Source organism: Mauremys reevesii, linkage group 4 (assembly GCF_016161935.1).
Source record: "Mauremys reevesii isolate NIE-2019 linkage group 4, ASM1616193v1, whole genome shotgun sequence".
NCBI classification, from domain to species: domain Eukaryota; kingdom Metazoa; phylum Chordata; order Testudines; family Geoemydidae; genus Mauremys; species Mauremys reevesii.
In genome coordinates this window covers 42,276,494-42,300,454 of record NC_052626.1, presented here as the reverse complement: position 1 = coordinate 42,300,454, position 23,961 = coordinate 42,276,494, and the positions used below count along the sequence as shown (strand labels likewise).

At 47.4% G+C, this 23,961-nt stretch overlaps 1 protein-coding gene across 4 annotated transcripts in view; it reads right to left on the bottom strand.

The window, feature by feature from the left end:
- The window catches only part of NEK9 (NIMA related kinase 9), a 36,151-nt gene extending 12,473 nt beyond the window's left edge, over positions 1–23,678 (bottom strand). For 3 of the 4 annotated variants that reach the window (XM_039533865.1, XM_039533863.1, XM_039533864.1), the window contains exons 1-15: positions 23,307–23,678; positions 20,966–21,143; positions 16,587–16,642; positions 15,611–15,681; positions 14,152–14,257; positions 10,510–10,641; positions 9,338–9,448; positions 8,589–8,653; positions 7,294–7,344; positions 4,834–5,026; positions 3,169–3,313; positions 2,613–2,813; positions 2,034–2,080; positions 956–1,111; positions 397–505 (exon numbers count right to left, since the gene is read on the bottom strand). In XM_039533865.1, coding sequence (XP_039389799.1) covers positions 397–505; positions 956–1,111; positions 2,034–2,080; positions 2,613–2,813; positions 3,169–3,313; positions 4,834–5,026; positions 7,294–7,344; positions 8,589–8,653; positions 9,338–9,448; positions 10,510–10,641; positions 14,152–14,257; positions 15,611–15,681; positions 16,587–16,642; positions 20,966–21,143; positions 23,307–23,495 — 1,810 coding nt within the window. In that variant the 5' untranslated portion in view covers positions 23,496–23,678. Of the gene's footprint in view, positions 1–396; positions 506–955; positions 1,112–2,033; positions 2,081–2,612; positions 2,814–3,168; positions 3,314–4,833; positions 5,027–7,293; positions 7,345–8,588; positions 8,654–9,337; positions 9,449–10,509; positions 10,642–14,151; positions 14,258–15,049; positions 15,207–15,610; positions 15,682–16,586; positions 16,643–20,965; positions 21,144–23,306 lie in introns of those variants that run through there. The other variant, XM_039533866.1, reaches the window with a different exon arrangement.
- Positions 23,679–23,961: the final 283 nt, after the last annotated feature.

The following is a 23,961-nucleotide window of genomic DNA, read 5'->3' as shown; positions in this document are numbered from 1 at the left end:
CACAAGCCTCTCCTCCCTTTAGGGGGGCTGAACCGAGCACTGATATTGCTTCTGCTGAACAATGTGAAATTCATGCCTGCTCCAGAAACTGACAGCCAGTGGCAAAGGGAGCTGAGACCCTATCTAAAACCTTCAGTGCCCAGGGGTCAGCACTCGGCTCGCAATCACTGGATGGGGCTTCATGAGCTTCTACTTTGCTCAGTGGAGCTGAAATGAAATGGAATAAAGCTGATTTAAAGCACTAGCACAAATGGTATCCTATTAACTCCGAACACAGCATACACGCCAGTGACATGTACAGTGAAAGCCTATCCCTGGGGACAACTAGCTCCTCTAACTGGGAGTGGGGAAGTGGAGCCATTCCCCAATACCACTTGCACTGTGAGTAGGTCTCACCATCTATGGAAGCTGTGTGCGTCTTTCCTGGGGCAATGGTGCGGATCTTGTAGAAGGAGAGCTGCTTGGCCAGAGTAAGGGAAGTGGTGTAGGGAACTTCATAGTAGGTCTGAAGGAAGAGACCAGACATAATCAGGTAAAGCCCAGAGCCAGCACCCCAGGGGCACACACATCACGCACATTCACCAGCCAAGATCTATCTATGCAAGTCTTGGGTAGAGGACAGTGCTGGGTCTGCCAGCCCTGCAAGAAGGCAGGCAATTCCTGCCAGGTTCAGATTCCACTTACGTTGTATGAGTGCCCCAGATGCAGCTAACATGCTGTTTTACCACCACAGAAGTGAACTGAACCCACTGGCAGATGTGAGGCTGGGGAATGATTTGCCTCTCATCATACTAGCAGGTGCGTTAGGATTTCCCTTCCCCCTGCAGTTCTGAGCTGGGATCCAGTAGATGGACGTATCCCATGTGATGGATTCCTTGCCATTGTTGGGGGACCTCTGCTTCCCCATCTTCTAGGAAACCCTGGGAGCAGGCACAGGAGCACCAGATGCACTCACATCATGGTTGATGATCCCAGACGTGCATTGGTTCAGGCCCAGTTTGTTGAACTCGTTGAGTCCACATGCCAGCACTTTGCCCGTCTGGGTCAGCAGGAAAGTCCCATCACAGCCACACTGGACTGAGACAATGTTCAAGGTCTTTGGAACATCCACCTAGATTGAAAACATAAAATTGCCAGGAATCAAGACCTGACAGATACAGAGCAGAAGCCAAGGACGAAACCGAGAACACAGGAAACACCTGACTGGATCAAAGCAGTGGTTCATCTAGTCTAGGTCCTATTCCTGACAATGGCCAATACAAGCTACTTCAGATGAATGTGTAAGAAACTTCATAACAGAATAAACTGCCCACCGGGAAGTTACATCTTCCTGACAATTAGTTTGGTTTTATGACCTGAAGCCCATCCATATCAACATATGATCCTACAGTGAATCCTACCAAGCTTGTGACCTTAATGGTATTTTGCATTAGTAACTGTTATTACTCCATAAGGGAAGTCACTTCTTAAGCACTATCAGAATTTGGCTTTTATCCCCAAAGCATGTGTTTTTCTTCCTTCTGCATCTTCTTTCCTATTTAATGTAAACATCTGATCCTTACTGAATTAGAACAACAGACAGCATAGGGGAAGTAAGAACAAGTGTGATAAAGATCAGGGGATTGTTTATCTACACAACATCTTTTTGGTAAAGAAAAGATGGTGAGGAGCGATCTTTGTAGTGAGTGGGGGAAAATGATCACAGTAAACATTTTAGCCATGCAAACTTGCTGGTTCCATGTGAGGTTCCAGAGTGCCTCACAGTCTTCTCTACTATTGACTAATCTACATAATTTTGTGTAATCTGCAAAATTTAACCCCCCTCTGTTTATCCACCTGTTCTGATCATTGATAAATACATCAAGTAACACTTGGAGCCTCCAAGTAAACTTCTTGCCATGAAGAAAACTGATCCTTTCTTTTCCGTCTCTTAGCTGGTTTCTAACCCATGATAGAACTTCACCTCTCACTCCTTTTGGGAGGGATTTTATATGGATTTCCAATAATTTCTGACAAGTTATATGGAGTTTTACCTTCTGAGGGGTGTAGTGATCCTCTTCCGAATCCAAACCCAGGCGCCCTATGTCAGACAGACAGACTATGGTGAGAAACAGGAATGCACAATCTTCCCATGGCTGAGAGGCCTGTCCTTGGGATATGCCCCTGTCCTTCCCCACTCCTAGCAGAATCCCCCAATGCCAGGAGCCCTGCTTCTGGGAAAACAGTGCTGCTTTTTATTCATCAAGGACAAAGTGCACTGCTGCAGTTCACAGGGAACTCTCCGTCCCAAAAGTGGAGTACCTATTCCTGGGGAAACCACCCTGCCTCCCAACTTCCTAGTAAAATCCCAAAGGTTCATTCCTCATCTCTCAATCTAATTTGGAAAGAAAACCCCATGAACGACTAGATGATTTTTTGGCCTCCAAGATGCCCTAGGCAGCCCTCATCCATTCCCTGCTTTATATAACTGCATCGTAGCCACCATCCTGCCAGTTGCGAGTAAAAGTAGATGTGTTTCCATTCCCTCTCAGGGTCATACTGTGTCTGACGTCCCTAGGCCTCCAAAGCTTGGAACAGGTCCCAGAAAGAGGACGTGACATGACTGCACATACCATACTCCCCACAGCCCCACGAGTAGACCTCTCTGTTTCTGGTCAGAACAACCACGTGATTATCTCCACAGGAGACCTGCTCCACAGGGTTGCTGAGGAAGAAGTCCAGCTGCAGAGGGTCCAGGACCTCAGAGCCAAATGCCTTGTCAACACCCATGCAGCCATAATAGTCCGAGCCAAAGGCATACATCTGGCCTTCATCTGCATGGAAGAAGGAGCAAACTCAGTCAGCACATGGAGCTTGCATCAGGCTGCCTATTAGCCTCCCGTGGAGTGGCCAAAGGAGCCTGATCCCTGTGGTCACCCTCATCTGTAATACAAAGGAGTGGCCCCAGGAGACTATAAAGTCTTTGCTTGAAATGTAACCTAGTTGTTCATATTAAGATGGATCATTGCATGCTGGGACCTGCAGGCCTCTTGTTTGAGAAGCTCAGAGAAAGCCAAAGTGTAGCCTTTCCCCTGGTAAAGTTGCTCTGCTGATCTGGTCTTGGAGGCTGACTGATCCACTGTGCAGCAGACCAGGGTCTCCCCTCATGCCACCCAATCAGTCTCTCACCTGTGATGCAAACGGTAAAGTCATCCCCACAGGACACCTGGTGGATAGCCTTCCCCTGCAACTTCTCCACACGCTTTGGCTGCCGGTATGAAGCTTTGTCTCCATGCCCCAGCTGGCCATGCAGCTTTGTGCCCCCCTGCATATTCTGTAATACATAGAAGCCTGGTAAGGATGCACGTCCAGAGCTCAGGAGGATACTGTCAGTACCCTTGAAGCCTGAGAATGAGGAGGTAAGGAGAAAACAGCAAGGGAAAGCATTTTAGTTACCCTATCCTAGGGAAAGGGCTGGTCTCTCAGTGGGGTATGATACAAATGCCACTTAAATGCCACCCTGGGCTTTCAGGTAGCTTTAATTATGCCCTTAGGAGGAGCAATCAGGTTTCAAGCCATCAGCTGATGGCCACAGGCGTTAAGAAGGAACGCCTCTCCTTTCCCATGCCTATTCAAATGGACAGGTGCATTATATGGCTACGGCCCTGTGTAATCTGTAATGCTGCAGGATATGCTCATTGGTGCAGAACTGTGCTCAAGGATCTCAGCTTTCATTATTACATACACTGCTAATGCTTATGGGTGCAAAGAAATCCTTAAGCGTGTGAAACAGGTGTCACTGATGCAGCAACGTCTGCCTGAGTCTGCAGACAGACTGAAACAATAGCTCTGAGAATTTTAAACTTCCCCTTTTATCTTGATGGGTTGTTGATGCTGAAACCTAAATATGACAATTAGAGTATCAACAATGTTAATGATCTCACTGATGGTTTTAGTAGTGAATGTGTTTGTCCCATAATCACCAACTGCCTCCCTCCCCAAGAGACCTATCCCCTACTCAATTATCAACATTTCCTGCTCCTCCCCTTCCCCTCTGAACAGGTTCAATGCTGCAGTTGTGTACTGTCAATACAAAAATCTGCAGAATGCTGAAAATGTAGGTGTAGGATACATTTGTTTAGTTTAATACCAAAGCAACAGGGGAAACAAAAGTGAATTATTTTAAAATTCACTATAAAACAATTTTTCCATTTACCTTAAGCTGCTGCAGTCTCCAGCTTGGTCACTGAAAGAAGAGGCCCTTGCTGCAGAATTTGGAACCAGCTTGCTGCAGAGTACTCAGAGTCCTACCTATATCCAGTCAGGCCACGGTTCCTGCACTCAGCACATGACTCCTGCATTCTAATGGACCCCCCCACCCATTCCATGTGGTCTCTGAAAACCCTTCTCCAAAAATAGATACAGGCCAGTGGAACAGTACAAGACTGACACTGCACTTTGAGATTAGGGAGAGAAAGAAAGGATAATTGGCTCAGGGCATCATGCCACAGTCCCTAACTTACCACCCTTTGGCGTGCTGCAATTCTGGGTAACATCAGCAGCACTTCAACACCTGACTCCACAGCAGAACTTTCGCCCCCCCCCCCTCCCCACCATAAAAAAATATTATATTTTAGAGGTTTAGGTTAGCACCCAAAGGGGCTGCCTCCAACCATTTCCGCTACTTCATCCAATCCCCAAACCTGTCTACATTTAATCTCTTTCCTTCCTGAGCTGCTATTCTCCTGTTTCTAACAGACTGATAAACTGATCTATGGCTGGATACTCTAACTTTTAAATCTTCTATCCCTGGCCTCCTTGCCTTCCCAAGTTCTTTCTGCTTGGCTCACTTACCACCCAAGTGTAGAGCTCCTTCTCCACTGTCACCACAGCAAAGTGAGTGTTTCCGGCACACACCTGGCGCGCACTGCAGCCACTTTTGATGACATCCAGCTTCTGGGGGGTGGACTTCCCACCCCCCCAAACATACACCTCACTAGTGCGCGAAGTCACCACTGCAATTGGTGTCTCACTGACGGTGCTCGACCTGTGTAACATCCCCCAGAACACAAATGATCTTAGTATGAAGCTATGACCACTGTCAACACTGTTCAATCCAAATCCTTTCTTCTGGTCCCCACACAGAGGAGAAGCTAAAAGAGAATTGGACTGCTTGCGTCTGAGCTGCAGCTCTTCACAAATATTAGTGGGTTTTTCTTTACAAAAACTCTTCTCTCCTCAGAGACTGTGATGTCTGGAGTGTTCGAAATATGTTTAGGAGCACAGCTGGGTGAGTACTGCAGAAAAAGGAGCCTCCAACAATCATTCAAATAAAAACCAGAATCCAATCTAATGACATTTAGAACACTGACATGACAGTTGGTATTTGTCAAATGTGAAGGTCTCATGAGTACTCACGAAAAAGTGCTCAGAAAGTGAAAGATTCACAAATAATGACGCAAACATACATAAAGGAACACATAGCCACCTCAATCTCCAGTTTCCCTTTAACAGAATTTCAGACATCCAATCAAGGAACAAAAACACGCTACATAACTTAGGTGACCAATCACTCCACAAACAACAGATCACAAAATGGAAGCCACAGTCAAAGCGAATAGTTTGTGAACAACATATGGCCTGAAACAAGATCAAACACAGAGCTGAGCCAATGCTTTCAAATAATCAGTGTGAAAATCAAACTGTTTGATAATTCGCCAGCAGAAAAACAGCTAAATTTATTGCAGAAATTGTTTGCTACAGATTAGCTCATTAGCTGGGATTAAGGGAGAATTTATGCACATACCCTGTTTTATGAAAAACTGTCACAAAATTAAAATGAATAGCCCAATTCCTCACTGGCAGCCTGGTACCTGTGGGCCATGATTATTATGTCCTGGAGTGCTCGATGACTGTTATGAATACCACCACACCTCACCTCATTTTTTAAAAAAAATCTAATCGTCCTCATTTTCAAAAGCCTCAAAGTGGAAACTAGTCTCTAGGAATGTGAGTCTGCCATGGGATTTCACTTAAAAACTATGCTTTATTTGTTGTAATTTTCACTGTTCCACCACACCTCAATTAATTGTGCTCATCTCCGCACCACAACCATAGCTAACTTGAGTTACCGCTCCAGTACTGTTTTTGAGTTATCTGACTATAAGACACTCTCTTTCACTCAAACTTAACACACACACAAAGGAATTATCCAACAAAAACTTCATTAGGGCTGAGTTAGGGTTCAGAATGTATCACCCTCAAAAGGCTGCTAACAGAACTTTTATAGAAAGTTGCACACTTTAAAGATCAGAAAATACCAATGTTAGCTTTGCCCCCTCATCAACACTCACCCTATTCCATCTACATTACTAAAATGGGCCACAGACCCACTATTTCCCTTACACCACAAACTGATGAATCACAACCCACCCACCACATATGGGCCAGTGACCTGACCATTCTGCAGTTCATCCAACCATCCACAGTGCCACAGAGCTCAACATCTCACATCTGACCCTCAACACAGTGTAGACCCAGCATCTCCCCCATTTCACTATGGCCTGAAGAGCCCAGTCTATACTGACTACCCTCCCTATCTGGCCTAGAAACCCACTGTAACTACCTCATTTGCCCTCCCAATACCAGTCAGAGATCACACCCTCCAGATACAGGCCAGAGCCAACTCTCTCACTGTCCACGGACCCCAGACTACCACAAACAGCCAAGTATGTGGGGACATCACCACACCTTCTCTCCACGGAAAAGGATGGGTAGCTGACAGATATAGGCTGTGGTTGGCAGCCTCCTCAGAGTCCAAGCAGTGCTTCCTCCACACCCCATCCCTTTCCCCGAGGCCACTCACCAAGCCAAGTGACATAACAATGTACACTGAGGGAACTGAGATGCACACAGGACACCTCCTACTCTTCTGAACTGGGTCCCACTGGCTGCTTCATCAGCATCAGTTAGCTGCATGTTATCTGCCAATAATTATGGGGCCCCTTCAAGCAAATGACGACCCTCCCTATTTGGCCTAGAGACGGAATGATCCACCTAACACTCTCCCCACATGTAGTAGAAACTCCCACCTTTGCACTTGAGACAAGCCTAAAAAGAGGGAGTCGGATTACAGCCTCATACACTGATGAGCATACAATTGCACCCTCCCTGAGTTTCTTGCATTTAAAGTTTTTTTAACGATAACACTCCATTAAGAATATGTCAGCCTCATCTCTAACATTCTCAGCAAAATTTCTAGGTAGGGAGGTATTCGCTACAAATATCTCTTTAAATACATGCTCAAATCATTACCTTGGTCGTTTGGTTGGCCCATTAAGCAGAGTGACTTTCTCTTCCATCTCCCTGCCACAGGGGAAAAAAAAAAGAAAAACATTATAGAAAATAATAACTACATATTACTATAGCCCAAACACTTTACAGACTCCACAAAGTGACAAGCCATACACAGGGATTCAGGGATTACTTTCTCTTCAAATTAAATGCTGCTCCTTCCGGGGTGGACCGCAGCAGCTATTTACACATCCTACAGCAATACACATGATTAGGGCAGAAGTAACGCACCACAGAGCTGACAAACTCTTGTGGGAATTAAGGGAGGCAAAAAGTATATACCAGAGCCAGAATTTGGCCATGATGATGAAGCTTACAGCCTAACTTTTGTGAAAAGTACCACTGGATCTTTAATGACCATAAGTGAACAGGATGTGGATTTTAAATCTCATCCTAAAGATGGAATGTTCAGCAAGACAACAGCCTGGAGCATCATTCTGGGGGTTGCATACCAACAAAAAGCACCTTCAAGCAAGGAAATAGGTCTACTATCACCAGGGTGGCCAAAGGGTAACTCAAACAGTCCAACAGCATGGCCCACAGCCACCCTCATCTTACATGAAGGGTAGGTTATGTCTCAGCCAGGCCATTTAGAACACCATGAAGCAGCACATCTTGGGACTTGACTTGCAGTCTCTGTGGGCTGCCCCTCTGCACTGAAGATGAGGGTGGGCAAATACTCAAGCACAGTCCTCAGGCTTCTGGTAAGTTGCCAACATGGTCTTTAGTGCAGCTAAGTGTGGGCACCCACTGAAATGGGGCATTTCCATCACAACTCTGCAGGGAGGGCTAAGGGGAAAGTGCTGGACTGAGCTTATTACATGAGATACAGGAGATAAAAGGGCTTTTACAATGACCTTACAAGTCCCTGAACACTGCTATGTGTTCCCAAAGGTCTAACTTGAATGTCAGTAGCTAGGGTCCCTCTAAGGAGTCTCAGAGAAACACACCAGAGTTCTCAGCATATCAGCTGTTAGGCCGAAGACGGCAGATGGACACTCCCCAGACCCCCATGCTCCCATCGGTACACAGGTTAATTAAAAGACACCAGCAAGGTTTTCTCTTGCCTGAATAGCAGCAATCCACTCCCCTCTCTTGAAAATGGTAGAGTCTATTTCAGGTGTCTCTCCTACCAGCCAGAAATCAATCAAAGGGCTGAATTCAGGAAGCATCAGAATTATTAGTTTGCACAAAGCTCCAAGGTCCCTCCTGACCCCTACAGCCCATCTGCGTCCAAGGTGAGAACATTTGGCTACCTCCTGCGTTTGCTGAGAAGAACATGTTCAAGCAGCTCATCGGCAGTTGGCCTCTTCTCAGGATCCTGAAAAGAGGTGAGCAACAGGTCACTCCTAAGGAAAGGGTCAGTGTCTACAGTGAAATCTTGGGATAGAATAGCTCATTCCAACCCCCACTGGTGGTCTCCTCTCATGCCCTGCTTGCCTTCAGAAAGGCAAGCGGTCAAACAGAAATGAACCAAAGGGCCATCACGTCTCTGGACAGCACAGGGTTAAACGCCAGATATTCAAATTGTGGACAACACTCCAAAGATGTGGGCAATTTAACTGCCTCCAAGAAGCACGTGCTCTGAGGGCAACAAGAACATTAAGCCAAGAGCCACAGCCCAGAGAGCTGGAGCCAGAGGTGGAGCCAGGATAGATCATGCTGGGAAGATGCTTCCATATCTATCATGCTGATAGGCCTGCTGATGAATGTGAAAACCTCAGCCTCTAACCATCCCCCAACATACAGCATCAGAGAAAATCCAGCAGCCCCCCAAATCCCATGGAGCTGGAAAGGCATCCAGACAGGAAGTTTTCAGAGAACAAGAGGAAGCAGAAGTCACTCTCACTGACACACCAGGCTGCAAAGGCAGCTGCATGTGGGAATCTGTCTGCACCTACATACCCCACTCTGAAATACCCATCTGAGCAGTCACCCACTGCTCTGGAGCTGCAGGACTTAGGCAACGGGCAGAAAATCTGAAGAAAAAATTAATCTTCCCAACCTGATCGAGGCAGGAGTGCACCATCTGGATCAGCTCCAGGGAATAGACACTGGAATCAACCTCCATGGCCCGATTTCCCTGTACGATCTTCACACACAGGTTTAGGGGATTCTAGGGAGGAAACAATGACCAGTTGTAACGGAGGTGAGCTGAGTTGGACAGTGTGCCCAATGGGGAGGGATGCTGCAGGCCTCTGATATTTAATCATGTCTTTCTCTGACTGTCCCGCTTCAACATGTCCCCTCTCCTCCCAGCTGCTACTAGGTGCTGCAGCAACCTAGTCACCTCCCCTGCAAAAATGCTACCTCTTCCAGACAGCCTTTCCAAGCTAGGGCTTGGTGGCAACACCAAGCTTCTCTCCAAATGAGGCAATGAGGGAGGGGAGGGTGAGCTCCTCCCTGTTTGTCAGGCTCCATCAGTGTACAGAAGCTCCCCAGCTCTGAAGATACCATGCAGGCACTCATGTACTGGAGTCTTGGCACCACTGACAATGAAAAGTCAGAAAAGGACAGTGATTTGAAATGGCCCCATAGCTGGTACAAGAACATATCACAGCCATACCATGCCAGCTGGCTGTATTCCCCACATGGCCACACTATACTAGCTGGCAGCTTTATTCACCCACCCACCCAGCCATGCTCCCCACAAAGCTGAGTGGTAACTCCCAGCTGTGCCAGTCAGCCACACTCCTCATACAATTAAGCTGTGGAACAAGACAACATGATTAAATCCTAAGAGGTTCAGAAATTACAAACTCTCACAACAGGATGCTGTATTGTGAAACTCTCAACTACCAGCATAAGACTTCGGGGGGGGGGGGGGGGGAATGGGACTTGGTTGCACAGCCAATTAATGAAGTCCTGCTTTGGTCAAAAGGGAACATTTCCCTTCAAACATTAGTACAAATCAGGACCATCTACACTCCCTGCATGTGCGCGACGTCTCAGGCTGCGGGGAGGATCAAAGAGTATCAACAAAGCCGGGCAGGAAAAGTTTGCCCATATTACTTTCAGCTCTCGGCTGTGCTTTCAGACCCTCATGTTCATAAACACTAAAATTACCAACAGCCATGAAGGAATAAAAATAAAAGTTAGAAAAACTACAGGACAAGCAGAGACACTGTGACAATAACAAACAGCATATTCAATTTATCCCCCAGTCTATGGACTTACTGTAGCATCAAAGGTTCTCTTCAGGGTGAGAAGCTCAAAGACAACACAGCCCACAGCCCAGATATCAGATTTGAAGTTGTATTTCACCCCCTGGCAGAGCTCTGGGGACATGTAGTATGGAGTTCCCACCAACTAGACAACAAAAGCAGAAAATCTTCATATACATTCCACCCAGACCCACCATAATTACTATGGGCCCATCAGCGTTTCCATTGCAAACCTTAATTTTCTAATGTTTACAGAAAAGCCAAGGTACCCAAGTTGCTCAGACTCTGATGTAGCACATAGTGGAAGTTAGGACTTCAGGAGACGGACCTATAGCCCTACCTCACCATTCACCACCTTGCAGGTGAGAGCAAACAGGACTACAAAGCAGGCGATGACAACATAGGCTCAGACATCCATTTCTCCTCACCCTCCCTCCGAGTAGTCTTGGGAAGGTGAGGGGCAAGGAATCTGACAAAGCATGTGAAAGCAGCTGCCAGCTCACAGCTGGTGAGCAGTTCTGTCTGACCATGGGATGTTAGCAGACAAAAGCTGCTCTGTTTCAGAATAAAGAGGGAAGTTTTCAGGATCAGGAAGCCAAAAAGCTGGCCCAAATCCCATCTGGAAGACTTCCGCTGCAGGACTGGACTTTCCTCAACAATGAAACCTATATTTTGGTTAACTGCAGAAGCCATCATGAACACCACATCAAAGATGAACAGCTCAAAATCACAATGAGAAACTGAGAACGAACATGACAAGTGGTGTAAGTGGGAAGAAGCTTCCAGATGAATAGGCTCTTCCCCTTAGCAATGAGTCAGACTAACCACTGTGGAATGAAATTGAGAGAGAAATGAGAATAGATCATGTCTTTAGGAAGAGGGGGATATTTATAATCCTCTTTATGCAAACTGTCTCAGCACCAGACCCTGGGACTGCTAGGCTAGGCTGGGAGAATGGGCAGTTATGTCACAAATGAGGTAAGCTTTCATTAGTCTTTGCTAGAATCTTACCAGAACATTCACAGGGCTATTTCAATCCCTTCTTACTCTATTATCCACTATCCATTTTCCCTTAAGCTGGGCGGTAGTTATACAACTCCACGAACTCTAGTCACACAGTCAAATACCAACTTCAGCATGTATTTATTGTCACCCTCAGAGAACTCAAAAGTGTCAGAATGAATTTTGCTCAAATTATCCACCAGCCAAAAAGGAGAGGGCAAAAAAAAGACACACACACACTCTTTTGAGCAAAAATCAAGCATGGAAATTCTCAGCACAAAAGGTGAATTTCTAAATGTTATGAATGTGAGGAAAATGGGTTACAACTGAAATGGTTTTGCTATAGCAGGAGCTACTAGGGCATACTACAGTAACCCTAAGTTCCGATTTGTTATGGAGCTGTGTAATAGTGCTGATGTTCTGGAAGGAAGTTTTTAAAGGAAGGAAGCATCCTAGCAAAACACCAACAGCTGCATTAAATTTAACAATCAAGCCTTAGGGGGAAAAAGTGTGTGTTGGCAGGTGTCCTAGCCTATAAAATCCTTTACAGGTTGGGATTGAGAGCAGTCTCCAATTCCAAGCCTACTAATCACCACAGGAACAATGGAGCTGGGAGATCAGATACTGGAGGGAGAAGAGGAGAGCTCCTTCAACAGAACTGTATTGGATGTTCCAGGACAATGTGCTCCAAACACCTGTGCTACATCAAAGTCTGAGCAGCTTGGTGCTTTGAGTTTTGTGAGCGAAGACTGATGTGTGTCTCTCCTCCCGACCACCCCCACTATTCCCTGCAACACATAGCTCCCATTCCCACCCATCACCACCACTTCTAGTTCACCCTCCCCATCCTTTCCCATTAAACCATTAGTATTGCAGAAGCCCAGTGTGCCCCAAAAAATGCTGGAAGAATCTGTGAACTTTAAAGAAAAGCTTTTTTCCAGGGGGGGAGGGTCATATCTAGGGAATCCCTTGGTCAAATGACCCCAAATGTGGATCACAAACCCTTCCCTGCACCCCCGTAAGACACAGCAAATTTCAAGACAATATGGACAGGCATGCAGATTTTGGAACACATAGGAAAATCATCCTTTAAACAGAAAAATCTTCTCAATCCTAACTCTAGCAGAGCTGCTGTCCACTATAATATTTATGAAATTAATCATCAGCAACTGCTTTTCTACATGCAGATCCCCAACCCAGGATAATCCTAAAAGCACTGGAGGCTCAGAGAGATGTGATCATCTCTGATGAATAAGAACACCCTATGGAGATTAACACAGCCAGAAACAATAACTCAGAGATGTGTTAACTGCTCCATTCATCAGTGGGTGTTTCCATCTCCCTGCCTTAGCACTGGAGAGCCTGTGATACCCATCAAGCATGACTGTTCTCAATGCCTCACCTGTGTCAGCAGAGTGTTCTTAGTTCTGTTCCCAGCTTCCCCCAGAAGCGTAGGGCTTCTCCAGATCCTGGCTCACATAGGGTATGTCTACACAGCAAAGAAAAAGCTGCAGCTGGCCTGTGCCAGCTGACTCAGGCTCATGGGGCTCGGGCTGTTTCATTGCTGTGCAGAATTCCAGGCTCAAGTTAGAGCCCGGGCTCTAGGACCCTCCAGAGCCTGAAAACCTACACAGCAATGAAACAGCCTTGCGGCCCATGTTGGCTGGCATAGGCCAGCCGAGGATTTGTCTTTGCTATGTAGACATATCCATTGGCATCAGAGAGATGGACTCAGATTCGCTCCCCCACTAGAGGAGCGGGCACCTCCAGCTCACATGAAAAGGTAGGGAGAGGGGCTCAGGGACTGCCAGACAGGCAAGCCCCCTCCAGAACCTGACTCAAGAGGGGATCAGGGAAGCAGGATCAGACCCAAAAGATGGGCAGAGTCCTCCCAGGACCCTGGCACATCCCCAGAGGCAAAGCCCTCCATATCCTATCTCCCATGAAGGGTGCATACATACAGAAGAGGAGAATGTAGCATAGGCGCTGACTCCATGGGTACTCCGGGGCTGAAGCGCCCACTGGGAAAAATTGGTGAGTGCTCTGCACCCACCTCACCTCCTCCTCCTCCCAAGGACATCACGTCCCCACTTCTCCTCCCAGTGCTTGCTGCAAGCTCTGGGAGGGAGGAGAGAGGAGAAGGAACACAGCGCATTCAGGGGAGGAGGCGGGGAGAGGGCAGGGATTTGGGGAAGGGGTTGGAATAGGGGCAGGGAGGAGGCGGAGTTGGGGTGGGGACTTTGGGAAAGGGGTTGAAATGGGGGCGGGGCAGAGTTGGGGCAGGGGCAGGTCGAGTACCCACCGGTGCCAGCAGAAGTCGGTGCCTATGGAATGTAGGACTGACCAGAGTTGCTGACCAGCGCCCCTGCCTCAGTTCTCCTCTAGTCCTCCTGCCACTTATCCCCATGTCTCCTTCCCAGAATCCCTCCCCCTCACCTGAGCACTCAAGTCCCTCTTACCTCCCCTACCACCCAGCTTCATTTATCCCTTCTCCATAATGCCCTTCCATTTGATGCAGCCTCACATCCCTATTCCTCCACCCACTAAAAAGCACTTCCCCTACCAGCAAGCATTCACATGTCTAATTTTTTTCTTAAAAACAAAAATTCTTTGATTACATTGCCCCAAAATTGCTCTGCTACAATATACTCACAGTCTCAGCCATGGAGTACTCAGAGTTCAGCTTCTTTGCCAACCCATAGTCTCCCAACTTAATCAGGTTTGCCTTGGTGAGGAAGATATTTAATGTCTTTATATCTCTGGTGAGAAAAAGAGAGAGAAGTGTCACTATGAAGCTGGGGTACTTGAGTGTTTTTCTGTTTTCTCATCAGGATTTGGAGTGAACTTGTTGCCTTCCTTTTTCTGTTAGCCGTGAATGGTGTCTCTCACTGTATCAGACTTGATTAGCATTTCTTCAGACATGGAAAGCCCACTGTTGCAATCACTGACAGAGCTTCTCTTCCCATAGTCCCAGGGCAGTAATCACCTTAGCTGTGTTTTATCATATATGCACAAACAGAAATAGTCTAGAACATTCATCCTTCAGAGCCCAATGTACAGACTATGGTTCTTTCTCCTGTGAACCACAGTGAAGACCACTAAAGACAGTTTTATTTTTCCATTTTCAGAAATGGGCCAATCCCAGGCATATGAACCCATGGACAATTCTTAACAAAATAAAACACAGTGTAAAAGCAACCCAATCTTAGAACTTAGCTGTTAAACATAACAGCCATCTGCCTCACCCTTAGGCATAGGTGCTGGAACTAGGGGTGCTGCCACATCCCCTGGCTTGAAGTGGTTTCCATTATATACAAGGTTTACAGTTTGGTTCAATGGTTCCCAGCACCCGCACTATACAAATTGTTCCAGCACCTCTGGCCTTAGGCAAAGGCCTTCGGGAAGAGATGAGCTTTACACTAAGCTCTTAAGGTTAGGAGACTGTTAAGTATGAAAGAATGTGAATCCAGAGCTTTAAGCCCCTCACTGAAAACATAGTCCCCCCAGACACACTATTTTATATTTAGAGTTCTACAGATCAACATCAGCACCTGGAATTGTGATGAAGCCGCCACTGCAGTCCATGGAGCACTGGTGTGATGTGGTTAGCCCACATGAGTAATGATGCAGATTCACACACTGATCTGATGCTGGGATATTACTGCAGATGGGGACAGTGTTCTCCACTAGTGATTACCTCCAACCTGCCTGATTTAGGAAATAAATTTGTTTTGTGCTTCAAGTCAGAGGCTGGTTTATTCCCTTATTGATATTTACCTTTTTACTCAACAATCAATAGGTTCCAATGGCTGCAGCATGGGCTATATAGAGCAATTATTTTCTAGTTCATTGTGCAAAATCAGCAATGCAGTTTCTAACCTAAACTTGTGAGGTGAGCTGGCATTTAATGCCAAAGCACCCAGATAAGCCCTGAGCAGGGAAGCTTCCCAAAGGAACATCACACAAGTATGACATATTTCCCCTCTCCCCATGCCTCCTGCTAGCCTGGGGTATGCCGCTTCAGAAGTAGGAGCGCAGAGATTTTCAAATGGGTTAGGCCCTCAGACACATGAATCCACTTTCACCCAAGCTTTTTTACATTAGACACCTACCTGTGAAGGATTCCAGCTCTATGGATACAGCTCACAGCTGATGCAATCTGAAATAGGTACCACACTACCATCTGTAGAGGCAGGAACAAAGGTCACATGAGGTCCAAAAATTACGCACACCGTTGTCCTGGCAAGCTACAGCAAGAGAACCTAGTGACCATCAGCAAGGAATATCCTGGCTGGAGGCTCCTTTAGGGAGAGGTCTTCTTCATTCCCCTGGAAATATCTCAATTTGGGGATCCTTATAAGAGGGAACCTCCATAAGATAATTTTGTGTCAGTGATCTTCAAAGTGCACTGTGACACATGCTATAGAAATTGGTACCTTACCAGTAAAAATAATTAGGAGTGGCAGCTAATGATCTTCTGAAGGAATTTGGTGTGGGGTGGGTCTTTGCAACCCCCAACTTGGACCATTTTATCTTTACAAGACTCACAAATTCTTCAAGTTTATTTTATGAGCTGCGCAAATGTGAGAATCTTAATACAAAATGGGAGAAGGAAGCAGTGAGAATGTGGGAGCTAATGAGAAAAGAAGAGTACACATTAACAAGTATAGCCCAGAAAAAAGTCCAGTCAGACAGGTTCATTAAGTAGTCAGTGAACAAGCTGTATTTGGAATAGATCCCATGGAAGGCCAAAATAGAGAAATGAGCAGAGTGATAGTCAGATGGGAATGCAGAAAGGGAGATCTTAGAGCAAAATCTCAGCTGAGACCGTAAAGCAGCCACAGCCACTGATTCTCCCTCCATTATTCCATTTGCGATATAAAAGGCTTCCTGATACTTCATAACTGCTTATGATGTCCAAAAGAAGAGGCAGGACTACAGCCCAAAGGATACAAGGCAAGACCCCTGACAAGAATAGAGGTGAGCTAATGCTACGGGAAGGAGCATGATATAAACACACAGATAACTATATATGTTCAAGTAGCGCTGAAACCAGCACCACTGCTATCCTCAAACAGCCCAAATTACCTCTTCCTCAAACAACTTGTCTTTCTGCCGCAGGATCTTATCGTAGAGGTTCCCCCCTGCAATTAAAAGTGAGAGAGAGAAGCACATCTTAGTGATAGTAAATGTTCTGCTGATGTACCATCAAGAATCCAGTTCTGAATAGGCTGCAACAGTCCAGCAGATTCCTAAGTAGCTCTCCCTCTGTAATCTTCACTTAGAATCTGCAGTGTCTCACACAAACAAGTTCTTCAGAATGCAAACCCCTTTCCTCTAACAGGGAAATTGGCACATCTAAAGTGAGAAAGGGATTATTCTCTCTCAGCACCACCTTCAATTTGTTCTAAAAGATGTATATGAAAGAACAGCCAATCCCTTATGTAACAGTGTTTCTTAGAATGGGCAGGAATCAGACTAGACTGCCCAGCAGAGCACAGCAAAAAATTCAACACAAAATAAAAAGAATTACAACCACTGCAGAAAAATCCCCAAGAGCAGCAGTGATTACATCCCCATCTTCTCTGTCCATGCAAGCCCCATTATCTAGGTTTGTGACCATCAAATGCCCTGATGAAAGGTATACCATGTGAAACGGACAATCCAACAAGAGCAGAAGCCTTAATCAGTAATCAGAGTCTCTCTCTTCAGGCTGCCTAGCAATTCCAGGAGGGTGAGTTGAAGATCAAGGAAAGCTAAAAGGAATGATCAACAAATGGACTGCAGCAAGCAGTAAGCAAGAAAATACTCCCTACCAAGCCAGCATCTTACCGGCAAGTCCCAAGATTCCTCTGATTACATCCTGCACCATTTTAGTCCTCAACAATCATCTACTTATGTTTCAGTGGTGATTATCATAGATGTAAGGGATGAAGCGACCCATTAGGCCCTCTTTTTCATTCCCATGGGGACAGCACAGCACATCCTGCAGTACATTCTCCAAGGCTTTGTCAAATCTTAGGTGTTCCAAGTGCTGGTGACGGAATTCCTTTATATCCCTTGAGAGAGTGTTCCACAGATCTCCCTATAAGGAAGATTTTCCTGATATTCAATCTAAATTTCCCTTTGCTTAATTTCTTCCCATTCTTCCTAGTCATATGCAGGCTGCACGCAAACCTTTCCTCACTTTGCATTCACTCCTTCTAAAATATTTTAAAACAATGCATCTTCCCCTTTAGTAATTTAAAAGCCAAGCTTTTATATTTAGCTCTTTTCTTTCTTCACAAATCAAACTCCCTTTCCCCCCATCCCGCCTACCCCAAGCCCTTTAATCATTTTTGTTGGTTTTCTCTGAACTCCTTCCAGTGTACCTGCATCTTTTTGGCACAGAACTGCCCAAGTATGAATGCTGTATCTCAGGTACACTATCTCCACGGTCATATGTAGGGAGACACTTTACCTCCCCACTTGGTTATGTGATGCCTGTGTGTGTATGCGAGCCAAAAATCACATTCGCTTTTTTCTTTTCATATCAAATCATTGCAAACTCATGTCTAACTTGCTGCCAACTAACACACTGGGGTCTTTCTTGCTCATTCTTGCTTCCCAGGTTTTTCACTCTCCCATCAATTATGCTTCAGGTTATTTTCAACAAACGTATTAATTGGCATTCTTCCATGATGAATCTGGGTCTAGTTCCAGCTCTGCCATGATTGCTGTGTGACCTTATGCAAGTCACAACTTCCATGTGTGTCAGCATCCTCATTTGTAAAATGGGGATAATATTTAACTACATTTGTAGACCCCTGGAAGAGAGGGGTTATATACTAATATTTTCTGTCCATATGGTTTTGGATCTCCACAGTATATTTGATAATGTCTAGTTAAATCTTGCTTGAAAAATGAATAAAAATTATTTTGGACTGAAACCTGGCTGAAGAACTGCAAACACAGAGCAACAATAAACTTCAAAAGCATCCCATTGTCAGGAGATGTCTAGTAGGGTTGTGAGTAACTGAGGTAGGCATGGTCTTATCTAACATATTCATCTGGAAGGAGGCAATGCATAAACATTTAATTACTGAAATTTACAGTTTATACTAAACTGGAACCCACTCCCAACACCAGAAATAAAACAAAGGGGTCTAGAGAAATGAGCAACATCTGGTGCATTTCATTGCCCCACTATTGCTGTCTTCAGGGCTTATAATATTTTCCCAACACTGACTAGCTCAAACACTAAGCCCATTTGTTAGGCCAAAATACAGCTGTGTCTTAAGCCACACACCCTCCTCCTGGTCACCCCTAGTTGGCCCCTAATACTCCTGTCTACTGCAGGGTGAATTCTGAGCTCTCAACTCATACTGCCCCTTCCTACACCAAATAAGTCAATTAATGCTGGTCTGCCCTCAAATAAAACAATTTAGAGAGGAAGAGTGTGTGTGTGCATATGCGCACATTCATGTACGTGGGGGGATGTAACCATTAATACTGGCCAGCCCTTATCTGCCCCCTCAAATCAATTTATATTGGCCCCAAATCAGAGCCTCTGTCAGAGCGGCAAGAGGACTCACACACAGTGGTGTAAAGGGCTGTTTCCCTCCTCCTAGACCAGGGGTGGGCAAACTTTTTGGCCTGAGGGCCACATCAGGGTTCCAAAACTGTATGGAGGGCCGGGTAGGGAAGGCTGAGCCTCCTCAAACAACCTTGCCCCTGCCCCCTATCCTTCCCCTCCCACTTCCCACCCCTCTCAGAACCCTCGACCCATTCAACTGCCCCCGTTCCTTGTCCCCTGACAGCCCCCTCCCGCGACCACCTGCCCCTAACTGCCCCCTCAGGACCCCCCGCCTATCCAACCCCCCCTGCTCCCTGTCCCCTGACTACCCGACCCCTATCCACCCCTCACCGGCCCCCAGGACTCCCACGCCTGTCCAACCCGCCCTGTTCCCTGTCCTCTGACCACACCCCCCCCAGAACTCCCATCCAACTGCCCCCTGCTCCCTGGGATCCCCTGCCCCTTATCCAACCCCCCCGCTCCCTGCCCTCTTACTATGTCGCTCAGAGCGCCAGGACTGGCAGCTGCACCGCCTGGCCAGAGCCAGCTATGCCACCATGCAGTCTAGAAAACCGGGGCAGGTCGGCGGCTCTCACAGCCCTGCCTCCCAGAGCGCTGGCGGCACAGCAAGCTGATGCTATGGGTGGGGGGGGTTGGACAGCAGGGGAGGGGCCAGGGGCTAGCCTCCCCAGCTAGGAGCTCAAGAACCGGGCAGGATGGTCCCGCGGGCCACAGTTTGCCCACCTGTCCTAGACTGACACCTCATCTCACCTAAAAACAAGGGCAGTGGACCTGAGGAGCAGCGAGGCACTGGCCAGCATGAGAGCCAATGATTACAGGCCCTCTGCCTGCCACCCTAGCAAAGAGCTCTTGTACAAGTGCCTCCTCCTGCCAATATCCCCACAAGCAGAGAGCCCTGTGTGTGAGGCACCTTCAAAAAGCTGTGCATGTGTGGAGTCCTCACCCTTCCTGTGGTGGTGGTGGCAACATGAGGGACCTTGCTCCCATACAGAATAATCTTCTGCTTGAGTGGCAGGTAGTGTTAGTGGAAGGCCCCAAGCTCACATAGTCATCTGCTGGGGTGATTGGACTCCCCCACCACAGTGCCCCCTACTCCAGAGAGTGGAGGTAGTAGCTCCATCCAGAGCTCTCTGCTCTTAACAGTAGCAGCTGCACATTCTCTCTTCTCCCAGCTGCCTTACCAGCAGTAATAGCCTGGCCCCTCCCATCTCCCAACAGTGGTATCTGCTGACCACCGCACCCCCAAAATGGGATCAATCTCTTTTCAGACTTTGGAAGTTATCATTGCATTGGTTTAAACTTGGCTCATGTCTGAAAGGTTCTCTCCACAACCATAATGGCTAGAAACGTTTTTTTTCCAATGGAAGATTTAGATTCTACAAAAGCTGATGGCACTTGCCCAGGAAAGATTCCTGCTTACCCTGGACAGGAGGATTTTCAAGCCCTGGTTGTAACTCTAGCTAAAGAAATGACTCATTTAAAAAGGTGCTGTGTCTTCTGGCCATATCCCTAAAACAGAGACATGCCCTGTACTGGCAAGAAGATGGAGCAGATGACCTGATAGGAGGACAGTGTAGAAAGACCTATGTACATGCTCAAATGTAGGAGATGTATTTAGAGCTCTGTATTAATAATACCTCCACTTCTTTCAATGCTCCATCTGCTCACAATCACTAGTCAGTCTCTGGAACGACCTAGATTGATCACTTAGCTTCTTTTTTTGGCACCCTGCAATAGACCCACAATATCCCTTTCTCTAGCTGCACTACAAGATTTGGCTTTATTCCTCTTCCCTCTAGAAGATACTAAGAAATACAGTTAATGCTCCAGCAGATTCTGCTCCAGAGCTGCACAGCACCTTCCCTTTTGCAGGTGGGACTGGGGATCTCACCATTACAGTATTCCAGCTCAATCAGCAGTGTGGTGTTATCCATGAAATGATTGTAGTAGGCAATGATGTTGTCATGCTGCAACAGAGCAAGGATAACTATTTCATTCAAAGCATCACGACGTTCTTTTTCTGATAGTCGGGTCAGATCCACCTCTTTCCACACCACAAGCGAGTCATCCTGAAACACAAAGACTCTTAATTAAAACATATTGCTGGGAAGAGTAAAGAACAACATGTACCCTTGAGTCAGGAAATTAAACCTCCATGAAAGATAAACACACTTTCTCTCGCTTACAGATTTCAGTGAGGGGGAGGGTAGCTCAGTGGTTTGAGCACTGGCCTGCTAAACCCAGGGTTGTGAGTTCAATCCTTGAGGGGGGCCATTTAGGGATCTGGGGCAAAAATCTATCTGGGGATTAGTCCTGCTTTGAGCAGGGGGTTGGACTAGATGACCTCCTGAGGTCCCATCCAAACCCTGATATTCTATGATTCAGGCCAAGCTTTTGCACAGAATTAATTTAAAGTTTCTCTATTTCTGAGGCTAAAAATCACTATATGTAGCTGTTTTTTCTAACTGGCTAGTGCTCTCTTGTTTTAAAATAAATTAGGAACTTATCTAGGAAAGTGTTATGGGGAAATGGGAGGTTTTTATTGTCTTTTGGTGGTTGTTTTTTCTTGCACAAACTCAAAAACACCGTGCATTCCCCAGTAAAACAACAATTCTGCTATAATCCATTCTTTTCCCAACAAGCATTAATGTAGGGTATGGTGAAAGAGCATTGGCCCTCAGAAGCTCCTCGCTACTCCAGAGCCAGTTTATCCAAACAGAGACTTGAGGAGCTACAGAGAATTGTTACAGTCTGCCCTTATACACCCACCCAATTGTAGAATTATACTGTCCATTCATTGGGTCATTCTGTCAATGCCTTGGTGAAACATCATTGTTTGTCCCCAGCCACCCATGCTACAATACCTAGTTGTATTAGGTAATAAATCCTAAAGACAATCCTAGCAGAAGTAATAAATCCTAAAGACAATTTGATAACTGGAGTCAAGTGTTTCTCTCTGCCAGCAGCAGCAAAAAAAGGAATCTGGATGGATTTAATTGAAAGGGGAGAAAAGAGAGCTTTGGCTTCTGTGGCTGAGTTTCCTCTGTTTTTACTGAGATTGTGAACATACTAAGAGAGCTTCAGTCAGCTCTGCAGGATGGCCTCGTATTTGTTATAACTGGTGAAAGCAGCAGAAAAGTTTGAGGTACGTTAGTGGCAGGGATTCTTAATGCCTCACTTTGAAAATCTGAAAGGCCAAAAGGCCAACAATCCTCTAAGCAGCACTAGCCAGACTTCAGCTCAAAAAAACATCGCTTGACATTAACATCTTCAGTCATCACTTGGGCCCTAACCGCCTATTTTTGGGGAAAAAAATTGAACAGGTTATTATAGGGCATGCTGCCAGCATCTCAATTCCTCTGCTTTCCTGTTCCAAACAATCAGCTTTCAGGCCTGGGTATGGCACAGAAACTGTACTGATATCTATGACTGAAGATATCTGCCTTACAATGGTACACATCCATAATAAGTAGATCTATGATACCACTGACCAGCCGATGTTGCTGATGTGCATGCAGGCCCCTGCAGAGGCATATGGCACAACTTTGCAGTGGTTTAGCTCCTCTCTCTCAGCGATAACTCAGAGGCCGTTGTTAAAGAACAACTATTTTCCCAAGGTCTCTCTCTGGAGTACCACAGTGGCCTATCCTGCGGCTCCTCCTGTTCAATGCCTATAGGAGACTTCTGCAGGAGTTGGATACTTTGGGCGGTGATATCACATATTATGCTGAAAATGCTCAATTCTATGGCTATTTCAGCATACACCAGGCCACAGTTTCTCTGCTGTCCCAGTGCCCTACAGAGATTGGAAGGGAGCTGGAAGTGAACTGGCCGAGGCTCACTGCGATGCCAGTTAGCAGAAGGGGTGTGGCCGGGGCCCATGCTGGTCCCCCGTCTAGGAAGCAGGCCCTGACTTGGGCAAGACGGTTTGCAGTAGCGAGGCTTTATCAGAGGAGGCAGGGCGCGCAGGATCCCTATTTCCAGCCACAGCTGATGGAGAGACCGAAACCTCTCCCACCGTTAGGAGCCTGTGCCAAGCCAGCCATGCCCGCGTCGCCTCCACAGCGCAACGGGCTGGCCTGGGCCGCCGCTGAACACAACCGGCCGCCTGCTGCCCGCGGGCTCAGGGCCGCACCGGGGGAGCGCCCAGGGGCAACCGGGGCCGGTTACGCCCTCAGGCCTGGGACCGTCGTGCCAGGGAGCCGCGGTCCGGGCGCAGCCGCTGGCGGTACCTCGGTCCGGCGGTAGAGAGTGGCCTCCCCGAAGGCGCCGCGGCCCAGGATGCGGATGGGGACGTAGTGCAGCTCCTCCTGCTCGGCGCCCAGGCTGGGGCCCGCGCGGGGCCCGCCCCGGCCCGAGGACTCGCTGCCGAAGTCGGAGCTGATGGAGTCGCAGTGCCGCTCGTACTCGCCCAGGGACATGGTCCGGGCAGCTCCGCCCGCCGCAGGGCCGGGCACTCGCAGGAGAGACCGGGAGCGTCCCTGGCTCCGCGCCCGCTCTGTGTCGGACCCCTCCCTCACCGGCCTCCCCCAGGTCCCGCAGCCCCGACAGGCTCCATGTTGGCTCCCGTACGTCCCGGAACCGCTTCCGGCCGCCGCCGTGACCTGCGCGCTCCCGCTGCCCCGCGGGCACCCGCACGAGGGGGAGCCTGCGGGGGGGCGGGCCGCCCGGGCAGTGCTCTGAGGGCGAGGGGCTGGGCAAGCCTCCGAAGGGGGTTGTGGGGGGAAGCGCTCAGAGGGCGCTCTCTGAGGGAGGGCCTGTGTGGGGGAGCAGTCGGGGGCACTGGGGAGTGCTCAGGGCTCTGTGAGGGGGGGCCTGTGTGGGGGAGCAGTCGGGGGCACTAGAGAGTGCTCAGGGCTCTGTGAGGGAGGAGCTGTTGGGGGGAGC